Source organism: Mycetomoellerius zeteki, unplaced genomic scaffold (genome assembly GCF_001594055.1).
Source record: "Mycetomoellerius zeteki isolate Tzet28-1 unplaced genomic scaffold, Tzet1.0 scaffold2, whole genome shotgun sequence".
Taxonomy (NCBI): domain Eukaryota; kingdom Metazoa; phylum Arthropoda; class Insecta; order Hymenoptera; family Formicidae; genus Mycetomoellerius; species Mycetomoellerius zeteki.
Genome location: NW_017256956.1, coordinates 99,408 through 122,406, shown reverse-complemented (window position 1 = coordinate 122,406; position 22,999 = coordinate 99,408). Strand labels below are relative to the sequence as shown.

The following is a 22,999-nucleotide window of genomic DNA, read 5'->3' as shown; positions in this document are numbered from 1 at the left end:
AGTACAGTACAGTACTAGTTTTAAGTAAAGTATCTTTTTTTTTGGGCGGATACGACTACTCCTCTAAGGCCTCGCTCATATGAATCTTCCCGTTCTCTTTAAATTAATTAAATCGAATCTTGTCTTCCTCCTTTTTTTTTTAAATCTTTTTAGTCCCACGCACATCCATGTTCTACTATCTAAGTTGAATAATAATGAGACTAGACGTGAGTTCGCCCCCTTTTTCATCAAGTGAATCGAAAGAATTCGATAGACGAAGATGGGAGACATGCACATCGATCAGTAACAATTATTCAATTCCGATAATGTTTCATTTACAATTCCTGAATAAAATTTCACCTATCAATCTAGTAAAACCGTCGGAAGAAATCGATAAATTCGCCAACCACGAGGTCAGAGATTTACCAAGTCGCACAACGAACGAACGAGCAAAGTTATCGCATAATACCGGACCCCGGCGCTTATCTACCTAAAATATACATTCTATTACACATCTCTCATGTCGGATGAAAGCAAACAAAAGTCGAAGTCAATACTGAGTCACGAAGTTAATACTGACGTTTGGCACTGCTTTAGGAGATAATTGCAATGTCACGAGGGATTCGCGACGTGGCTGCGAAAAAGAAGATCCTTCTTAGTTTAGGTATTCACTCCCAGTCCTCTTGCCGGGTCCGATTTCAAGTATCAAATAACCCGCGAATATATACGTTAACTCGATTACAATTCCGTCAGACCTTCAAATCCTTTCCTTCCTATGCGCGATAATTGTAAGATTTAATACATATTATCTCGCGTTAAGTGGTCATTCTACGCCGAGAGTCCATCGAGCGAGTCTCTCTCCTTCCGCAGTCACAGAAATTATTAAAGTGGCAGTATGCAGTCCAATTCGACGAGGTTCGGTAGATCAGCGTTTCTCAACTTTCGCTACGCTTTACACGCCTTGCCTATAACGAGGTATCCGGAATAAGAGTTCCGCCGTATTTACAATATTCAGTACAGACGAGAGATATCGAAGAAACGACAGTCTGTGTCTCGAGATATTTACACTCCCCGAAGGAACGGATTATCCTAGTATGCGTGGCCTGTCCGAGTTTTTATTCACGAGCGAAATGCCCCCGTCTCTCCATCGTCACCGCCAGAAAGAAACAATAAATGGGAATAGATGCCCGATGCTGCATCCATAAATCATCGTGTTCGTTGTATTCGTGTGCTTGGTGTACGGCTAATCGATCGCCGTCGCTGGGAGTCAGTGGTGCGAATGGTTGCGGATGGAGACCCGCTCGATAAACTTGGACAGACCTAACCTGATGAATGTCATTTTTTTGCATAAACTGGTTTTAAGATAATTTTTGAAAGAGCTCTACCCACTACATACTAAGATCATGACGGAATTCGTCCAAGATCGGAGTTGAGAAACGCTGCAGCGTACAATATCTGGTACCATAGCAATCGAGAGAGACTCACCCCAGGCTGCCGGTTAATGTAGAGTTAAAATGTCAACAAGAAAATATCTTAGTACTCGTATGTGTCTCGCTACCTATTTAAGACATCACTACTAGAGTTTATAGCACTTTTGTTTATCCTATATTATCAATGTACGTAACAACGTATGAACAATCAAAGAGATCTTTTTTCCATCCTCTTTATCTTATTCCTCCCCCCACTCCAACAACAGAAAATTCTTTCCATTTACTCGCATCGCCATGCCTGTGGCTAGTTCTTAGTTTCTCTGATAAATTGTCGGTGATTCCTCTAACAAATTGACCTATAAATCTGATATTGCTTAAAATCAACCAAAGCCCCTCAAAGGCTCAGCAATCCTCCAAAAGCCGAACTGCTTTCAAGAACTCTCCCTTAATACGGGGCGGTTTCCTATCAAGGAGGATGCAGATCGCGATGGTGGGCCCTGGCAGTTAGAATGGCCTTCAGCTCAGAGTCCAGCTGCTTCTTGGTTCGCTCGCTCACGAACTGACCGCCCACCACTGGTTGGGTCAATCTCGGCGACGGCAGGTCTGCCATTAGCTTACTACTGTCGCGATTCTCGTGACTCCTGGCGCGTCGTATGGGCTTCTTGATCGATAACGCTTCCTCTTGGGTCTTCTCCTCGCCGGAACGACTCAAGGAAAGCGTCATTTCCTGATTCAGGGTATACGTTGAACCACGACTACCACCTCCACCGCCGCCACTACCGCTGCCTATAGCCTCCGACGACCTGGTGAGGTCAATAGTCCCGGAGCCCCACTCGCGCGATAACTTTCTCCCGATGGCGGATGTGAGTTCGCTGTTCGGCGATAATAGCGGGCTCCTGGACTGGTAGCCAGCCGAATGCGGAGGTCTCAAAGTGGCGAACACCGGGAAGGACTGGCCTCGCTTGGCCGGGCTGCGAGGATATCTCGGCGTTGGCACGCCGCCGCCCCCAGCGGTAGAATCACGACGAATGGTCGGTGTGCCACCGCCGGTCGAATCGCTTCTAGTAGGTGCTAACGGACGCAGAGTCGCACTGCCGCCAAAGCTAGCGAGACGCGGTGGCGGCGATCCGCCGTCTCCGTGGCTCAATCTACGGCCTACCGTCTCTAGCGGACTCCTCGCGCGTAAATTAGTGCTGCTGAGCGTGAACTCGCGCGGCTTCATCGGCGCGTCGAGACTCACCGGCGACAATCCTAGACGAGATGCCGACAAGTTCGTCGAGCTTCTACTCTTCTCCGATCGTTTAGGACTTCGAGGCATCAGTGGACTCTTGCTGCGACTCCTCTCTCTACCTTTTCCCAATTTTTCGTCTTTTTTCACAGTCTTGGCGGTATCGTTCTCCTCGGGTACCGTCTCGATCTTTTCTTCTTGTTGTACTCTGAAAGAAATTTAAATATTCAGAAATTTCTTGCACTCTGATACCCTCTTCTATTGTTCTATTCTGATGTGATGGATTATGAAAAAATTTTAGCTTCATCAACAGAGAAAAAAAATTGTTTCTTCTTTTGACAAGCTTGAAAATTGTATTTCCTTACCTTCGAATTTCCTGAATCATCTCGAAGAACTGTGCTTTGCTCTTACGTCTACGACGTTGTTCATGTTCCTTCTGGAACATGGAAACATTGTAAATATTTAAAAATTAAAATAGATATACCGTCCATAATTATGCAAACGTAAATTTTCAAGTAAGAAAAATAAACTATATCTCTAAGTTTTTCAATTATTTAAAGTTTTACATTTTCACATTCAATTCGCGAACTTGTGGGCCACTTAAAAAGTCGAGGATACGCACTCGTTTAACGCTCTTCTGGAAAAGCGATGCGATCTGGCCTTGTCGCACCGTGTGCACCAATTCGCGAGCGGCATGATGCGGCGAGACCAACTCCACGCAGTTGATAAACCTGTACAGCTTCTGCGAGAAGAACATGACGTTGCGGCTACGCCAGATGGAATCCTCCGGTCTGTGCCGCAATCGCGGCAGCGTGTATTTGTAAAAAAGATGTTCTCCCGCCAATATAATGGATCCAAGCACTACACCCATCCCGAGCAGGCAAAATACTCCAGCCACGGATGCAACTCCCAGTGGCCTGGGTTGACCACCCGGGTCAAAATCTAAGTCCATCCCTGCTCGACCGCTCAGACAAGGTAGATCGCCGTACCTGAAATTAGCTCGCTTTATATAAAGTGTTTACCTCACTGATTTTAATACCTTTTTTTTAATACTGATGATCTCATTGTTATATAAACATATAAAAAAACGTATAAAATATATAAAACTAATAGATGTAAACTAACAGATAAATTTATATAATGTGTGTGTGTGTGTGTGTGTGTGTGTGTGTTTGTGTGTGTGTGTTTAATATATATAATAAACTATATTCAAGACACGTGTAATTTTCAAAATAAATTGATTTTATGCGAGATGAGTTTTTAAAGAGATAAATAACATACTTGCTTATGTTTTTCTCGCGTAGTGCATATATTCTGCGCGTCGGACTTTATTTATCACCTAATGTATTTTCGTCTAAGGTAATTATTACGCTCTCGTTATCGCGCAAATAAAAAGAAAAATCGCACGCGAACCCGATATTGATTATCCAATTTTTGTACTTATTTTTGTGCATCGCTTACCATTTTTCTTGCAAAATGTCGAGCAACCCGTTGCTTGTATAATTCGCTATAATTTTAGATATGCTTTCTTTCAAGGGATGTCCTCTCGTAAGCGCGATTGCATAAGTATCCTCGTTGATAGTATCGCCGATTTTCTGCAAGCGGCAACCATTGTCGGTCGCCCGATAATAATCCAGAATCGGCGTATCCGAGATTAAGATGTCCAGGGTGCCGTTTCTCAATTTTTCCACGCCTTCGGCGACGTTCGACAAGGAATACCGAGCCATGTGAGACCATAATTCCGGATTCGCTTTTTGTACGTAATATTCGGCCGCGGAAGCTCTCGGTGCACCAACTCTTTGTGACAACAACTGTAATATATTAAAAAATCTAAATCCACACACATGACCGAAAACTAGAACAAAAAAATATTTTCTTTTGCTATTTAAATCTCAAAACCATTATATATGGACATATATTAAATAATAATATTTAATTTGAACAATTATGAATTTTACGTGAACAATTATTATTAAATAATTATTAAATTATTAACAGAAAATAGTTATTATTCTCAGAAATTCTTTTTCTTTTACTTTTTACATTAATTCTTATCATTTATAAACATTCGTGAATTTATAAAGAGCCAAGATACTCACGCTTTTATCATGATAATTGCTCACTGCAGAATGAAAAAAGAGACCGGCGATAAGGGCGGCTATATTAGCCGTGTACGAGGCCACAAAGATAACGGAGAAGCCGCCCCAAATGTTAATAAGAAACTTGTTAGGCCAAGACTTTGGCGCCTTGAAGGCCACGAGGTGGCCGCACAGGAGGCCCCACATCACCCACAGCGCGGAGGCGATGGAGAAGTTCTTGCTGCGCTGCCTGCCCCAGGGATTCAAGCCGAACGGGCTAAACCATTCGTAGAGAGCAACGGCGATCGCGGTGAGATTCAGTGACGTAAACACGGCAATCCACAGCTCCGTGCTGAACGGGAACAGAAACGCAAATAGCGGTATCTCAGAACGTAGCTTCGGCGCCGTGAGAAAACTCACGCCGCTGAAATAGTACGGCGTGGTGAAATCCACCACTTTGGCACGATGGGTGGATACACTCAAGGCCGCAAACGCCAGCTGTGCCCGACCGGACATCAGCTCACCCATCACGCCATTCCATGTGCCGTTCCGGTTGTTCTGTTTGCCAAACAATCCATCCTCCGCTAGATATAGATTGAAACGAAATCCAAGCTCGCGCGCCACCAAAGACAGCAGGTCCATACTCAGGCCATAACAGCACATCACAGTTTTACCCTGCCGGCAGATGAGGCCGCGCAAACAGAAACCTTCTTGCAAATTCGTGATCATAGTGAACGGTGATGCCTGCACGGTCACGATACTATAAATCGGCATCCCGACCTTTTCGCCACCCTGCTCGAGATATGCCGGCATGATGCCGCCGCCCGGCCAGATTATGGTATCTAAACGGACTTCCCTGCCTCCCTTGATAGTGCCGACCTTAGTCCACCTGTTAAACATCGATAACATTGATTATTCCATCTTCTAGCGATAGATACAAATATCTTAAGAAAAAGTTGAACCTTAATTGAGTCTTATTCCCGGGAAACCTAACGGCTTGCAAATTCAGCAATTGGAATTCTGCCTTGTCCTTGGAGATTTGTCCCATGGATTTCCTCAACTTACTCGTCAAAATTGCAGATACATTTTCTCGCGCGTCGCTCTTCATGAATTTAGCATTACGATCGGAGTAGCATTCCGGTACAAAGTGTTCTTTGATCTGCGCTTCGCGCATACGACCCAGTCTCATCTTTGTTTCCAGGAAAGTCTCGTCCAAAGCCTGCGAGGTCTCTCTCAGCATTCTAGTCAGTATGGTATCACCGCCCATGATTTTGATACCAGACGGTCTGAGCGCAAGCATCCCGACCGGCATGAAACTCTTGGAATTAAGTTCCCTGTCACTTGGGAGTCTCACGACCTCCTCTTCATCCTCAAAATTGAAACTTTTGTCCTCTCGCTTGGTCATGATCTTTTCATCTCGCCATCTATACTCTTGCAACCGATGTATATCATTGGCCAGACTAGGCAGCGGATTCAATGGGGGCAGTCGCTTATCGTCTGACGCGAGATTTATCGTTCGCTCCAACGGCGGTAAATTCTCGTTGGTCGCAACGGCGACACGCGAGCTGTGAAGAAGATGCGAACTAATGATGTTGGGCTCGTTCGGTCGCAGTTCCGCCTTAAGATCTAGCCAGAGCCACAAGAATCTGCCCGAGAGCATTTCGAACTTGCTGGCTGCACCGAGAATTTTCCGGGCGTTGTTCAGGTCGCAGGCCATTACTATGACTCCGCCACTGCCACTCTCTTCAGCTACCCGCCTCAGCCTTAATCTTAGAGTTCTGTCGTTTGTCGGAAGGTGTATAATCGCACGAGGTGTCAACGTTGGTGGATTTGTTTGTAAAAGATGAGTGACGGGCAGGAGGGTAGTATCAATGAGGAGAGTAAACGCATGCCAATTAGCCCGATGCATTAAAGCGGCAGCTGCTGCTCCGACTTCTTTGGGACTCGAACCTATACGGTTCTCAAACCGGCCAAGATTTCCCTGTAAAAGAAAAGTTATCGCTTTTATTATCTTTACATTATAAGACATCGTTATATTATATGAGCGACAAAATTCGTGAATGTGGATGTGTACCTGGCGAAGAAAGTCTCTGTGCGTAAACGGTAACCACAGAGCTGGAAGGTTCAAGGCGGCAGCAGCCGTAACGAGAAATCTGGCTGCCGATCCTCCCCCTATAATAAGGCTTAATACTGTCTTTCCGCCTTCGATGTCTGTACAAAATTTGTTTAACACTGACAAGGGATATAACAAGGAATCTGTCATGGGTGTCATCCTTGTTTCTATATATGACACATCCATGTCCGCATGAAAAGATTCCAGTCTCGCTTCCTCCCATGCTTTCTGTACGTCTGCCTTGAAAGGAGTCTGAGGCTGAGTTAAACATACCACTATCCGCCACGATGCGTAAGACGATCTGAGCCTGGCCTTTGCCGCTCTCAGAGACTTGGCAGCATCCGCAGTACCGGATACTGACACAGAAGTCCCTAACAAGAGGAGGATTACAACTCCAGTATAGGAGCTAGGCATCTTCCTCAATTTTCCTTATGCTCCCCTTCCTCTTTTTCTATTTAGCTTTTTTGATGTACATTGCTGAAGCGTGGGCCTAATCTGTAACAAAACATTTTCGTTTAAAAATACTATTTTAATGTGTGTGTCATTAATATATTAATACATATGGCAGATAAGTTTCTATTAACAAATATTTGTCAGCATTTCAATCTAATATTATCGTGTGCATGATGTATAATTCAAATTATTTTTAAATTACACTTCACATGAAGAATTTTCCCAGCATAAGATACTTATAATTATCTATCTCGCACTGTTATAAATATATATAAAAAAGTAATCCATTTTTGTATGTACTACAAAGAAAACGCGAATTAAACAATAATTTGTTAATATCAACAATTAATAAGTAAAAGATTTCTAATAGTATCTTTCACCTGACAAGGGTAGTTACCCTGTTCCACTTTCTTTTTTGCATTTGTCAAAATAACTTTTTCGACACAACAAGCACATAGATTCGCGTTATAACGTGCACACATTTCAAAGGAAAGAGATTCTAAATCACATTCTAAAAATTGTAATCCGTACGTGTTTCGAGAATGCACAAAACAGAGACGACCTTACCTCTTGACGGAAGGGATAGAAGGTCGCGCGTCTGGTGGGGGTTTAAGAAGAGCAGAGCAGGGATCGCTTTTTAGCCACCGCCGCATAATAGCCGTCGATCGGGTAAACCGTGTCAATCGTCGCGAGGCACTCGGTCAATTGGTCGGTGCGGAGGACACGGACGATGAGCCACCCGTCACTTGTCCACCCCCGGACGATCTACCCCGTGCATAACGGCCATTTTCGCGAGAGCAGCCCCTCCCTTTAAATTTCACCCTTGTGGCATCCTGTGGTCCACACGAGCGCGCTCGTGGCATACTCATGTATTGCGCCTGTCTCCCTTGGTATGTGTATCCTTGCGTATATCGGTGGCTCTCTGACAATGCCACTAACACTCATGGATTTTGCTGACGCCCGTTATAAATGTCTCTCACAGTGTCTTATGAATTAAAAAAGAACGGATTTCTTGAGCTCTTCCTAATACAAAGTGTCGCAGAAGTTGTGACCTGATTTCGTAATGTCTCTTTGGACAACTTGAATCCTTTTTTGAGCAATATAAGTAAAGAAAATAATAATTTCGAGTTATAAAAGTATGATAATTGTAGATGATGTCATATGGAAGAAAAATAAAATATGTAAATCAGGACTTAAGGGGTTCGACTGGAAACTTTAGGATTGTATAAAGAAATATTCGGTTTTTATTTCGTTGTTAGTCTGCTCACAATTTTAAATCTGTGGACAAATATAAAATTTTCTCAAACTACATTTTCAAACAATTAAGTAACATAGAACACACTTATTAAACGTATTATTTAAATTCAACTAAACACTTCTTTTTGTTTTACCTTTAATTCAAAACTTAATTAATAAGGATAAAAAACTGTAACAATGATCTTCAAAATTTTTTACTTAAGAAAAGTTTTATTTTAAAAATTAGTCAAAGAATCTCTATTAAAATTAAATCAAAACATATTAGGACACTGTGATTGAAGAAAAACTGACATTATTCACATCAAAGTTTGAAAATGAATTGTATCAACTTTAAGTTTCTTTTATATAACGTTTCATGCTTCTATTAAATTATTAAATTAATCAAAATAATTTATTTACAAAATTATTTAATTTTATTAACAAAATTAATTATAAATTAAATGTACTGAAAACGGCTTATTCTGTTTAAAGATTTTTTTCTATTAGTATCTTGTTTACCAGTAATGGTATTCCGTGTCCTAATTATCAGAAAAAATAAAATTGCACAATTGTATAGTAATAATTACGCATATATATGATTTTATAAATTTCGTAACAGAAACATATAGTACTGTATTACATCAATTTAATAGCATTGCACAATGTTTTTGTTATTGCAATTTTTTTCATAGTTAAGATAATGATAAATATCATGACGTACGGAATACCTCTACGGCAATCCTCGAATCTTCAGTGGACAATAGTGCAAAGTTCTTTTCGGCCGGAAAATAGCTTCGTATATTTGGGATCCTCTTTTTAATGTACATTTGCGTTATATACATATACGTTATGCTGCACTGCCATAATTGGGAGCATTTTAACTAGGTTTACAAGGCGTTGAAACAATAAGGAGACGCGTCCCGAAGCACCGCTTCGCCGAACTCGCTGTCGCCTCTGAAGACTTTACTTTCTCTCTCGTTCTCTTTCTTTCGCACCCTGTCTTTCTCTCTACAGCTAAAATAACGTTGTCGGAATGCAGTTACATGGATGCAGTCATCTCATGGATAACGAGATTCCTGCCCCAATCTTAGCTCCCCTTCCGCTAGGAACTAAATTAATTACAAAGACAGGTTCTCAATAACGGATAACAATCATTAAAATTAGCTAAATAGATTTTGCTGCGATGCATCGTTCTCGAACGTGCTCCACGCATTGTTCAACTCCATGAAAATCAACTTTGCTACATTCTCGTTTGCTGTGCCTGCTTGCTGCAACACAGAAACAGATTCGTGTTAAATTTTTTTCTTTTGAATTAAAAACTACTTTAACAAAATTAATGTTTAATTATCAAAATAATTATTTAGAGTAACTAATTTCTTATTTTTCTCTTTGCCAGCTTATTCATGCTTATCATATTATTTAAAAAAATATACTAATTAAAAATATATTTCCGTTGTTTAATATTTAATTTAATTTCATCAAAGTTAAAAAAAAAATGTAATTACATTAATAATTAAGTATACAAAATATTATATACCATTGTTATTATTAATCAATTATTTTAACATTTATTAACGAATTAAAAGATGTTACTATTTTGTAAATAATATAAAAAACACATTGATATTCACACAATAAAAAGGATTGTGTAAATAATAATGTTTATATAAAATAAAAATGACAAGATTCAAATACCTTGTCTGGATGTACAGCCAAGCAAGCTTTTCTATAAGCTTTTTTGACGTCCGCAGCCGTGACCAATTGATGCATTTCACAACGTTGCCACCTCTCAGCCTCCGGCCATAGAACCGTGTGTAGGGAGCAGAGTAAGGCCCGTAAATTTCCTTTCTTGCCCTCTGTCCACTCAGCGATTTTTAACCTATCGGGATCCATCGACTTGGCCGCTTCCACCTTTCGCATCTGATTTATTGTCTTCGGGCTATCTTTATCCGCCTTGCGCGAACTGAAGAAATTATATCCCTGGCTGCCGAGCAGATCCTCAAACGCATCGCCGCTCGTCTTTTCCTTCGCTTTACCACTGAATATGTCCGAGGCGCCGCTGTTTGCGCCGTTGGCCTCATTGGTCGTCGCATTGGTTTTGTGCATTGTGTTCGGGCTGGAATGGATCGGCGTGCTCGCAGGCGCTGGACTTGCCGACTGCGGAGTATTCGAATTTCTCGGCGTGCCGTTCCAACTGCCCGCCAGACCAGCGCCCAATGATCCGGCCAGATTAGCGAATGGATCCTTGTTAGCCTGAGCGGCGAAGTTCGGCACGCTGGCATTTCGTGGGAAGTTCTCTTCGGAATTCGGACTCTTGGCGGTGTTCGGCTTCGCGGTACCTGTCGCGACACCGCCGAGAAGATTGCCTGAAACGTTCTCGCCCAGTGGATCAAACATCAGGTCGTTGACTTCCTTAACATTGCTTGACGTTGTTTGATTCTGTCCGAATAATAAATCATTCATGTTCAAATTGCTGTTGTTCAAATTGTTTGTGTTGTTGCTCCTCGTCGCGGAATTGTCGTGTCCGAACAGTAAGTCAGTCGAGGCGTTATTGTTAATTAAGGGTATCGAATTGGCGGCCTCAGCCTGCGACGCCGACACGCCGAAACCACCCAAGAGATCGCTTTCGTTCTGACTAGAACTAGAAAAGATATCTAATCCTGGATTTGCCGCCGCGGTGGCGGGAGTATTTGAGGTATTATTGGTATTATCTGGCATGCCGAGATTCAATAAATCAGCCTCCTGAAAGCTGTTTTCTTCGATCTTGATTGGCTCTTCCTCCTTCGGCTGTTCCGGCTGTTGAGGCACCGCTTCGTGTTGTGAAATCTTATCGGTTTCACTCGACGATACTTTCTGAGCCTGCAATAACATCAATTATTACCGATTATCATCAACTTTCCAATGTTTTGTACTCTTTAATAAAAAACTAAATAATTATAATGTATCTGATAATAACAAAACATTCTACCTCTTCCTGATGAGAAGCTGTCCTAAAGTTCTCCAGAGTTTCTTCCATTTCCAATGTCGAACCAAACAGTGGATCCGGTACGAGCTTGACACATGTTTCTGCTTCCCACGGCGCCGGCACCCTCGACAGTTTCGAGTTTTCCTCGCCTATCATGACGTTCAGCACAATACGGAACTTGCCGCCGATCTCGGGAGCATCGTCCAGATCGCATTTCTCAAATGTCAAGGAGCTCTCAGTGATGGACACGTATCCAGTATGGAAGTGTAGGGAGGCGATTTTAATACCAATTACACGGCCGAGCTGCTGCCTGGCGTGGTATATCACTAGAGTGACATCACCGCGTACAGCCGCGTCTCCTAGAATCAGGCAGACCTTGCCCTCCATCATTCCAAACAGCTTCATTTCTTCGTAATTAGCCTTCTTCGTCGTAAAGACCAACGCGCCGTTACTATAAATTTCTATGTATGGTCGACAACCATCTCTCGCTCTGGTGAATAACGGCACCGGCTGTACGATAACGGAACGGAGAACCAGTGGCTTTGTATGCGGAGGCCGGCCGCCGCTGAGCATACTCATGTAATTAATGCTGCGTAGTTCGGAAGGTTGCAAATGCGGCGGCTGGCAGCGTCTCGTTGTGAACAGAGCGATCGCTTCCTCAACAGTGATCAAGGCCCTGCAATGGATCAGCAGAGTGCATGCCACTGTGGCGCTCGCTCGATATCCGTCCTGGAAAGACAAACCAGGATAATCGCGTTATTGTGTTTAGCAAGCGCTTAATTTAACAATACTTACAAAAATAAGATTCCTTAATATTAACACAAATAAAGGTTAAGAATAGGGCGTTTAAGAATCGGCGCTGTAATGAGTGCGCAAGAATTGATATAAAAATATATTCTTCAAACTTGATATCTATTGAATTTATTCGAACGTTTCGGCTAACTTCTAGCCATCTTCAACGAATGCAATATACAATTTAAAATTACGAATCATATGTTCATCCTGTGGTTACATCGAAATTCCATAACAGTTTGAAAGCTGAATAGTCACCGGTATTTGATCTTAAAATTAAATTAAAATTAGACTCAAGACAATATAAAAAAAGACGGCTTATAGAATATTGATGTGGAGAATCACCTCAGGAGTACGTCAGAAACAAATACAGTCATTGCACCAGTACGAATTGCGATAAACGAGTAGTTTTTATACATTTTAAGATTAGACGATAAATTGACATGATATCTATGTTACGTTGTCTGTCGTCGTACTGAATATAAATTGTGTTTATATTTTCGCTTAAGACCCTAGTGGTCGGTCAGATAACAAAAATAAGAGGGACAAAGTAACTCAGTATTATTGTTTAAATTAATCTCGTTCTTTTGTTGTTTAATATTTATCATTTCAGATATTAATTTTTTGTTGTAATTGCGTTCTATGTCTAAAATTTGAACATTATTCCAGTCGAAATCGTGATTGTGAAACATTTTATGATTCGTGACTACTGTATGATTAATTTTTTTTTCTATTAATGTCATTTTTATGTTCCGAGATCCTCGTTTTAAGTTATCTACATGTTTGTCCAATGTAGGACGCGTCACAATCATTACACAGAATTTTATAAATCACATTTTTTTTTTGCAATCTGCCGGCAAAGGATCTTTCTGAGCTTTAATCATTGAGCTAAGTTTATTGGGACTAAAAAACGCAAGTTTTGCACCAGTATCTTAATTTAAATTGCGATATACTCACAGTACAGTATAGCACCACCACGTGATTGAAGTCAGCGTTCAGATATTGATAGATATCTTGACAGATCTGGTACAGAGCGAATAGCATGGGTGCATTCGATTCCGGAGTGGCGTAGGCAAACGAGCAATCAATGTGCCTACCGGGGAGTCGCGTAACGTTCGGCCGGCCACGGGATAGATTGTAGAGCTGGATCTTGGCGGGCGGTGGATGCCTGGTATTGAGGAATACTCTCACATCTTCAATGTGATTAGCCCTATAGGCGGACTCGATCCCATCAGCCGGATATGGCATAATGAGTATGCGCGACGTCAGATAACTCGCGTCCAGTTCTGTTCTGGCCATACTCTGTTGAACGGTATGCATCACCTTGCTGGAGGTATCTTTCAAATTACGCAGAATGCTGCCAGCGCCGCCCCTCAGCGAATTGAATAGGCCGGTCGAGCTCTGAGTCGCCGGGACCTTGGACACCGTCGTCTGCACGGGCGCCGGTCTCGGCGGCGGCATCGTTACCGGCGCGGTTGAACGAGGAACCGACGTTGGCACACTTGATGGTGATGGTGGTGGTGGTGGCGTTGGTCGCGGAGGTGGTGATGGCTTGATCGCGACTTCAATCTGCGGCGGTTCTCTGGGATCGAAATTGTTCGACTCGGCGATTGCCGCCAGACGTTCCAAGAGCTGTGCTGTTGTTAACCTTTGTATGGGCGAGATTTGTAGGCATCCCTTCACCAGATCGTGCAGACATGTGTATCGTGGATTGGGTGGTAACGGTGGATACTTGCCGTTTACGATTGCTAGTTTGTTACCTGCACGAAAAATGCTTTAATAAATGCTATTATTGTATTATAATAAGATATTGGGTTTCTGTAATTGAACTAAAATGTACAGTTTTGAAATTTCAAGTGAAATAAATATATGCTTGATATTTGGCGAAAGCGAGAAAATTCTAGCGAGAAAAATCTAGTGTAAGAATAAAAAACAAACCTAAAATTAGCATACATATTGAAGTTTATATAGTATCTGAAAATACTTGTTAACGATACAGTTTCTCCAATAATTTTTTATTTCTTTATATATATATATACTTTTTTTATAAGTTGAAACATTGAGAAAAAAATAAAAAAAACTTCATATTCATATCTGAAATCGTGTAAATCAGACTTTTATGTACTTCTTTGTATCTTCAAAATCAAAGAGAATATTTAAATATTATTATATCCTTTCTAATAAGTTATCTTATGCTTTCACATTCATTATCAATTATAATATCTGTACGCTCTAGTTAGTAACTTAGTACTTAGGAAATCGTCGATTATCTCACCTTCAGGAAAAGGATGCCGCAATGTAATCAAAGAATACAATATACATCCTAAAGCCCAACAGTCCACCGGAGGCCCTATAGGTTCATTGTTCCACGTATCCATCATTTCTGGAGCACGATACATGGGGGTTGTACATTTGGCCATCTGATCTTCCAGAGTGGCGCGTTTTTGAGCATTCCATGATGGATCCGGTAATATTTGTTGAGTCGAGGCGCTACCAAAGTCACAAAGTTTCACAAGGCCGTCTCTCCCGAGCAAAAAGTTTTCCAGCTTGATATCTCGATGCACAAGGGGTTCTGGTTGCTGGCTATGCATATGATGTACTGCACGTGTAGCTTGATAGGCTATCTTGCACACTTGGGCGAGAGTCAACGTGTTCACAGACACGCTTCTGAGTATATCTGCTACTGTACCGCCAGGACATAGTTCAGTGACAACCAGGTACTCATATCCTTTTCGTTCCTCTCGCTCCAATCGTTGGGCATACAAGAATTGAATAATATTTGAGTGATTCGACAATTTCTTTAATGTTTCTATTTCCTGTATAATAGCTCTGTTTGCATCTTCATCAGCGGCGATAAGTCTCTAACAAAAAAAAATCTTTTTACAATACAACAAAATGTAAGTTATAAAACAATGTTGAACTAGTTTAATTACCTTAAGTGCATATTCTTTTCCTGTAGCGACATCTTCTACCGCAAACACCAATGCCCATCCACCTGTTGATACGATGTTTGCCACAAATTATCTAAATGTTAATAATGATACATAATTCGATTACGAGGACTATATATATATATATATATATCTCGCTCATGTTTTTATCATGTGCAAAAATTATTTATTATGATTAAATAATGCTCTCATTTTATATAAAAAGTAATTCAAGCTGCAAATTTCTATAAATGTCCACCTGTTTTAAGTATTAAACACAAATTGTAAAAACAAACTAAAAAAATTCTTTTACATATATTCACAAATTCAACAATATAATTTTATTTAAGCTATAAATCGTCTATTTTTTTGGAATAATAATTTCACAATTAAGTTTTATTCTACATATTTACCAGTAAAGACAAAGATTTTATTTCAGTGAATTTTAACAAAAAATGGAATGGTCAGAATAAAAAATTAAAGAAAACTTGAATTATACACATAACATCTATATTATTTAATTTCCACTTTTCAAAATAACTTCACATATATCAAAAGTTTGCAAAATTACATTTTACAAATAAAAAAAAATAATAATATAAATTTTTTAAAAACAAACAAACTTTCTGCTAAATCAACTTCCTGCGTATTGTGATAGTTCCAATATTCAGCATCACAAAACAAAGAGAATGTATGACTATTCAACTGATGTGAGCTATATTAATACAATCAATAGATTCTAAATATAATTAGAAAGGTGTACCAAGATAGCTTTCCGATGCATTTTCAAGAAAGCTGCAAACTCGAGAACCGAACAAAGGAAATCTCCTGTATTTTAAAACTCGTAGACGATCGTTTAAGAAAATAGGCGATAAGTTATCAACTGACGAATGAGCAGCAATATTCCGATAATATTCGAGCTAAAGTAGAATCTGTGGAATGTAAATGCGTGCGATAAAGAAGGAGAGATGATGCTCGCTAATGTCAGAATAGATTATCGCGATGTGCTTAGCGCTGTCTGGCCGCGTGTCAAAACATACTTGACACATGACAAAAGGACAGATATCACACGCGAGATTGGCGAGATCCTAGCTCCTTTCTCCTCTCCTTCCCACGCGATCGTCTACAGCCTATTTTTTTCGACGCGAGAAAAGTAGGACATGGTCGACCTTATCGGCTGTAATCGCGAATAGGAGGTGTCGCCGGGATGTGATCTGACACTTCTGACAGTAAGCCGAAATTCGTACCAGCCGGAGATGATAGACTCACCCTCGGCAATCAGCCGCGTCACTCTCAGTTTCACATTGTTGATGTCCAACATCTGACCGACGTACTCGTTGCCGCCGGTGCCGCCGTTCAGGTACCCGAGCGCGGATCTCAGGTAGTCCGACATCTTTCCCTGGACCTGCCTCGGCAGGCAGTTGGGCACCCTTCCGGATAGCCCACTCTCACAGACGCGTCGTTGCGGACAGCCGATACCGTGCGGCCATATTGGCGCGACGGTACCTTCGGCGCGCGCAGCCTGCCTCGCGCAGCCGCAGCGTCGGTGACTAGAGATCCTATAATCAGAGTTTGGCGAATATGAATAAAAAATGGTGGATAGAGAGTGGTAACAGATATTGCTTTCTCGTATGAACGCATGTGCAAGAAGTGTTAGAATACGTGACAGGCAATACGTGATGACAATACCTGAAGAAACCAATCAAGTTGATCAATTAGCCGAATTGTGTAATTGTAATTTGTTAATTTTCTCTTTGTCCGAGATTTCGGAATGATTTTTAACCTCTTTGACACAGGTTTTATTCACTGCTTATAGCTATCTATCTCTTTCTATTCTTCGCACTCATTTTCCGATAATGTAAATTGTCGGAAAGACACGAAGCTATCCGAAGAATACCGAGTGGACCAAGATAGAGAACCAATCAGAAGTTGTGCCCGCTTTCGCCAACTCTGATTATAGGATCTCTAATCGGTGACCAACTTCAGGCGCCACCGACCGAGATCGCATTTGCCGATATCAAATACGATAACTACATAAAAGCATTATAATTAATTATAATTTTGTTACCTTTAATTTTATAATATATACTCGATATTCTATTTTACACTCGACTCAAGAGATTTTACCTTTCGCACGAAAAAAATTTTTGAAGATAGCAATAGTCGTACCGCTCCGAAGAGAAATGTATCGGCAACCAACCGCGACGCCGATTGCAAATTGCGGAATCATCGTCCTCGCGATCTTCGCGATCGCCCCGATGCACTTTTAACTCCTTTCCCTCCCGCTCCACTTGCTCACGCAGCGTGCGATCACACTTGCACGCCGATAGTATTTATATTAATTCTTTCCGCGAAGAGATCACGCCCGTTAACGAATTGAAGAACAATGGAGGATAACAGAGAATGATAAATATTTCGAGCGCTCTGAAGTTAGAATGAAATGAAGTTCCGCGCGCTTCACTTCTAATGAATTATTTATTATCTTTAAAATTCTTATTACAATTTTTATTATTATCTCCTAAATTACTTGAAGTGGAATCTCATTCTAAAAAATGAAATCAGCCTTAAACATTGAAAATTGTGCCACTCTTTTTTAAGATTGGCTCGATTTTCACTCTTTAAAATGAAATTCCATTCCAAGAATTTAGGAGATAATAATAATAATAATATTTAGAGTATATAGAAATGAAAAGAATATAAAACAAGCGTCAAGTTTGAGACACGTAATCAGGATAAATGTTATAACGGAAAGAAACGCTTTTTTTTTTAAAGTTAAGTCGATAAATATCAATAAAAATCTAATTTATGAATTATTAATAAATAAATAATTAACAATGATTAACATTCGATCGAGTTTTCCGATTCTTTTCATGAAAAACTCAAATATCTTTTCGCGAAACGCAACTTGCGCATATGTTCATTGTCGTTTCCTCATGTCTGAAGTTAGGTGCGCACGAGACGCGCTACTGCGCTAGAATGTGCCTAACTTCAGCGGACGCAGACGCAACAGCGATATGACGTGACGTTTGTGACGTTCATCTTTGTTTACGGTTCATACACACGCTTTCTATTTGCCACTTGCTTTTATGCAATAATCGCAGCGATTGTTGCTGACAATCAACTCTGATATGCGTGTGTGTTAATTAATATTAATTTGCAGTTTAGAGAAAGAGAGATAGATAAAGATGTTTTATTTTTGAAGGATATAATTCATTATTAAAATATTTAGGTTTGTTACATTTTTCATTGCATTCGTCAGCTTAAAAAATTGTGTTTATAAAAGTTGATGTATAATTATAATGCAGAAATGATATAAGATTAATCTAAACTTGCGATATACGATATCATTTTTCTGCGATATTATTCAATGCCAAAGAGATATTTTTCATCGAATACTCTTGTGTGTATGATGTTTTAATGTGTCTGTGAAATCTTATCTTTATTTATAATAACGGAACATGTATTTTTATTGCTTTTTTGTTGTAATATATTTTCTGTTTCTTTTGTCCTTCAGATTTAAGAAAATTTATTAATTTCCAAAGATGTCTGAAATAATAAGGTTCACAAAATTAAAAACAGCAACAGATCCAACATTTTGGGCAAAATTTGCAGAATTGAAAATAGACAAGTTGAAACTAGATGAGAAAGCTAAGATACATGTGTGGGGAAGTATTGCTCTTCAACCGATGGATGAAGGGAGGACTAACCCATTAATACTTGATTGTACGTCATTTAATGAGTAAGTATTACACAGGCATTAGAATATTTTTTTTTAGAAATAAACTGTTTTGTAATGTAATTTACATATATATTAATAATAGCTTAATAATAATAATATCTCTAGTAACACAATTATTAGCACAATATTGTCCAAATATTAACCGAATATATGTCCGAATATATCTTAAACATTTAACCAAAATAGCATCAATAAATTGTTACTAGAGTATAAATAATAATATATAATTAATATTATGTATATGTAAATACTATGTTGATGTAATAAACAGGATAAGCTCCATTTAGATGAGTTTCAGAAACCTGGAGACAACTTCTCATAATGCTGCAGTAGCATGCTATGGCTACATGATTAACACAAATACCTATGAAGCATTCAGACAGATAAATCCTGAGAAGTTTATTGACACCATGGGCAAATACATTATTGATAGTATCAGAGATGGCACAGCCTTGCAAGAGCCTTCGCGGCTTTCAATGTTCTTAATATTTGCATACTCGGATCTTAAGAAGTATAAGTTTCATTATTGGGCCGCACATCCAACTCCTTTCTCATTTCCGGAAACTTATTTGGTCGCACCGACGAAATTTGCGTCTGGCGAATTTACATCCAGTCAAATAGATAAATTACATGCAAGCTTTCTTCAGCTGGATGCAAGATCGAGAAACTTCTTCACAGTTTTTGTATCTGGAAAGGATGATTTGAATGTTGACAGTTTATCAAAGGGAGTTGAATATATGAAATTAAACGTTAGCAGTAAAGAAGATTCAGAACAGGTACAGTTTGATGAAGTTACAGTTTGATGAAGTTACGCTTTTATTTTTCATTTCTTTTTATACATAATAAAGAAAACTTTTGTTATTAATAAATTTATCTTCATCAGGCAAAGGAAGAGGTATACTTTGCATTTTATGATCCTTGCGCAAGTGTAGAACCTGGATGGCCCTTGCGAAATCTTTTGTGCCTATTATTATGGCATTGTCCTACGTACTGCTTTACACGTGACATCAAAGTCTTATCTGTAAGGAGCGATAAAATGCAAACTGCAGTTATATTTATACTTAGAATAAAAGAAGATAAAGATATTGAAACTATGAGAGAAACCATTTTCGAAGGACACTTAGTAGGATGGGAAGCTAATGCAAATGGAAAAATGGGTCCTAACATCGCGGATTTATCTAACATTATGGATCCTACCAAGTAAGTTTAAGTTTTTCAACACAACGATTTTTATGTATACAAATTAAAAAGTGCTTTTTATATTTGTATGTTATATTAGACTGTCAGACAGAGCGATCAATTTAAATCTGAAATTGATGAAATGGCGCCTTGTCCCTGATCTAGATTTGGAAAAGATCAGTAGTTTACAATGCCTTCTCTTGGGTGCCGGTACACTTGGATGTTCTGTGGCAAGAGTACTTCTTGGCTGGGGTATCAATAATATGACGCTCGTAGATAATTCTACCGTTTCACACAGCAATACAGTGCGCCAAAGTCTGTATACGCATGAAGATGCAGTACAACGTCGGCACAAAGCACATGCCGCGAAAGACGCTTTACTTAGGATACGTCCTAGTATGGCAAGTATATATCTATTAAACACTTGTTACATTGTGAGACGATATTTTGAAGAAAGTAATTCAATTCAGTCAATAAAATCATGGTGTTGCAGAATGTGGAAGGTGTGGTCTTGCATATTCCCATGCCTGGTCATGTAGTCGGCCAAAGTATGATGGAAACGACTAGGGAGGCTGTGAGCAAACTTCAAGAACTCGTAAATAGCCACGACGTGGTATTCTTGCTTCTGGATTCACGTGAAGCCAGATGGTTGCCAACCCTCTTGTGCGCCACGACGAATAAGATAGCTATCAATGCTGCTTTAGGCTTCGATTCGTATACGGTACAACGACACGGTACGCGCGATCTTTCCGATTCTGTTTCGCCTAATTTAACGGTACAGAACCCTGCAGGACATGATCTTGGATGTTACTTTTGTAACGATGTAACGCAACCCGGGAATGTAAGTACATATTTTATTTTAACATCATATTAAGTCCCGGAAAAGATTCATAATCTTTTTTTTAACCACCTTATAAACTACTTTAAATAAGATATATTTTAATTCTGTGATTGTTATTTTTGTTCTAGTCACAAACTGATAGAACGCTCGATCAGCAGTGTACCGTAAGTCGACCAGGTTTATCGCAAATTGCTGCAGGTCTAGCAGTTGAATTACTTATGGCAGTAACACAACATTTCCAAGGGTAAATTAAATTCAAACATAATATACAGATTTTGTTTATACGGTTTAAATAAAGTTTAATTTATTTTTATTTATATATATGTAGATGGTTTAATGGTTTAATTTTTCATAATTTTTTTTAGAATTTCAGCTAGAGCGCTTATGAATAACGATAGGGACGATTGTCGAGAAAATATCGACAATCCGCTGATAGGATTATTGGGTGGCGTACCTCACACGATACGGGGCTCGCTTTGGGGCCACGAAATGAAGCTGACTGTCACACATAGATCCCCGTTTTGTACAGCTTGCTCGACCCCTTTGATCAAGGAGTATCGACATCGTGGTTTTGCTTTCGTGCTTGACGCTTGCAATATCCCAAATTATCTCGAGAAATTATCAGGACTCGAGGAAATACTGAAAAGACCAGATCTGGATGAGGTATATAATGATATGCATAAACAGTCAAGTGCGTCTAAAGTATTACAAAAAAATATTTACAAAAATTGGAACGTTATGTCTGTGTTTATATAGATTAGCTTCAAAATTTTTTTTACTTTGATAAATAAAAATTAAAAATTTTTATTGCTTTACGTAGTACATTTGCATTTGTATTTAGTATTACATTACGTATGTATTTTTCAATTTTCAGTTATGTTATACAATGGATAGTTCGAGCGAAGATGAATCATGAAAAAGAAGCCATGATAAATGATACAGTCAAAATAATAAAATGCGTACAAAAGAAAATGTATAATATGAATCTCACATATAAGTTAATTGCACAGTTTTTATATAAATATACATATACAGGATGATTCAGACCACCCGGAGATGCCGGTACGTACGTATTCCTCATGAAAAACTGAGTCGAAAATGTTAATAGCAAAATGTTGTGGGGTCAACAGTTTTTAAATAGTGAGCCTTTGAAATCTTCCAATCACAGGACGTGAAGTTCGCGCCGTCAGGTGCGACTGATGTTTGTCGACTGATGTTTTTAATATTATTTATTTAAATAATTTAATATTGATTTTATTCATTAAATTTTTATTATTTAAAATGTTTGAAAAATACTTTTTTATTGATATAAATGATGTTTGCTGATAATCGAATTTGCAATTGCGACATTATTTTTCGTCAATTAAATTAGACTCAATTTAAACATACAGCAGTAAATGTTAATAAAGATTTCAAAACTTTTGCAATACTCATTCGGCATCGTGTGGTTTAGCGGTATCCATCAAAGCGCTCTCGCGGCTGATGCTTGGTTGCGCTGCACCTGACGGCGCGAACTTCACGTCCTGTGATTGGAAGATTTCAAAGGCTCACTATTTAAAAACTGTTGACCCCACAACATTTTGCTATTAACATTTTCGACTCAGTTTTTCATGAGGAATACGTACCGGCATCTCCGGGTGGTCTGAATCACCCTGTATATGTATATGTATAAAACACACACATTTTATGAAGAATGCCATTTTGAAAAAGAGCACATTTAAACTAATCAAAGTTATAGTGTATTGAATCAAAACTTTTAGCAAAGATTGTTATAAGAGAGGTATATGTATATGAGAGATATATATGTGATGAAAGTCTTTGTGCTTCTTCAAGTTTGCATAATTGTCCATGTTGCACATTTTACTTAAAATCAACGCATTGTGTATTATCTGTGATGTATGATTTTATCATTATCATAAAAATTTAAATTTATCTAATGTTAAATAAATTATAAGCAATAACATTTTTTTGTTCTTAATACATTGTAACTCCTTATTGTCTGTATAATTACTTCTAGTTTTTATCTTACAATTATC

At 39.3% G+C, this 22,999-nt stretch overlaps 3 protein-coding genes across 6 annotated transcripts; 1 reads left to right on the top strand and 2 right to left on the bottom strand.

The window, feature by feature from the left end:
* Positions 1–1,178: 1,178 nt before the first annotated feature.
* On the bottom strand, positions 1,179–8,096 carry LOC108722226 (uncharacterized). The gene is made up of 8 exons (XM_018447209.1): positions 7,849–8,096; positions 6,790–7,323; positions 5,678–6,696; positions 4,737–5,604; positions 4,099–4,448; positions 3,260–3,626; positions 3,003–3,073; positions 1,179–2,845 (listed from the first exon to the last, which is right to left on the bottom strand). Exons 2-8 carry the CDS (start codon positions 7,240–7,242, stop codon positions 1,876–1,878), a joined length of 4,098 nt encoding a protein of 1,365 aa, XP_018302711.1. The 5' UTR covers positions 7,243–7,323; positions 7,849–8,096; the 3' UTR covers positions 1,179–1,875.
* Positions 8,097–9,150: 1,054 nt separating this feature from the next.
* aux (cyclin-G-associated kinase) lies at positions 9,151–16,713 on the bottom strand. Its single transcript, XM_018447224.1, has 7 exons — positions 16,474–16,713; positions 15,208–15,269; positions 14,550–15,135; positions 13,232–14,034; positions 11,486–12,211; positions 10,213–11,376; positions 9,151–9,785 (listed from the first exon to the last, which is right to left on the bottom strand). The coding sequence occupies exons 1-7, from the start codon at positions 16,595–16,597 to the stop codon at positions 9,678–9,680; spliced, it is 3,573 nt and encodes a 1,190-aa protein (XP_018302726.1). The 5' UTR covers positions 16,598–16,713; the 3' UTR covers positions 9,151–9,677.
* Positions 16,714–16,808: 95 nt separating this feature from the next.
* Atg7 (Autophagy-related 7) lies at positions 16,809–22,166 on the top strand. Of its 4 annotated transcripts, none has more exons than XM_018447216.1 (9): positions 16,809–16,932; positions 18,719–18,943; positions 19,242–19,719; positions 19,827–20,143; positions 20,223–20,523; positions 20,616–20,963; positions 21,092–21,207; positions 21,329–21,626; positions 21,838–22,166. In XM_018447216.1, exons 2-9 carry the CDS (start codon positions 18,747–18,749, stop codon positions 21,877–21,879), a joined length of 2,097 nt encoding a protein of 698 aa, XP_018302718.1. In that variant the 5' UTR covers positions 16,809–16,932; positions 18,719–18,746; the 3' UTR covers positions 21,880–22,166. The 4 variants fall into 4 exon arrangements, with proteins under 4 accessions (XP_018302718.1, XP_018302717.1, XP_018302719.1 ...); XM_018447215.1 differs by lacking the exon at positions 16,809–16,932 and adding an exon at positions 18,079–18,336; XM_018447217.1 differs by lacking the exon at positions 16,809–16,932 and adding an exon at positions 18,219–18,254.
* Positions 22,167–22,999: the final 833 nt, after the last annotated feature.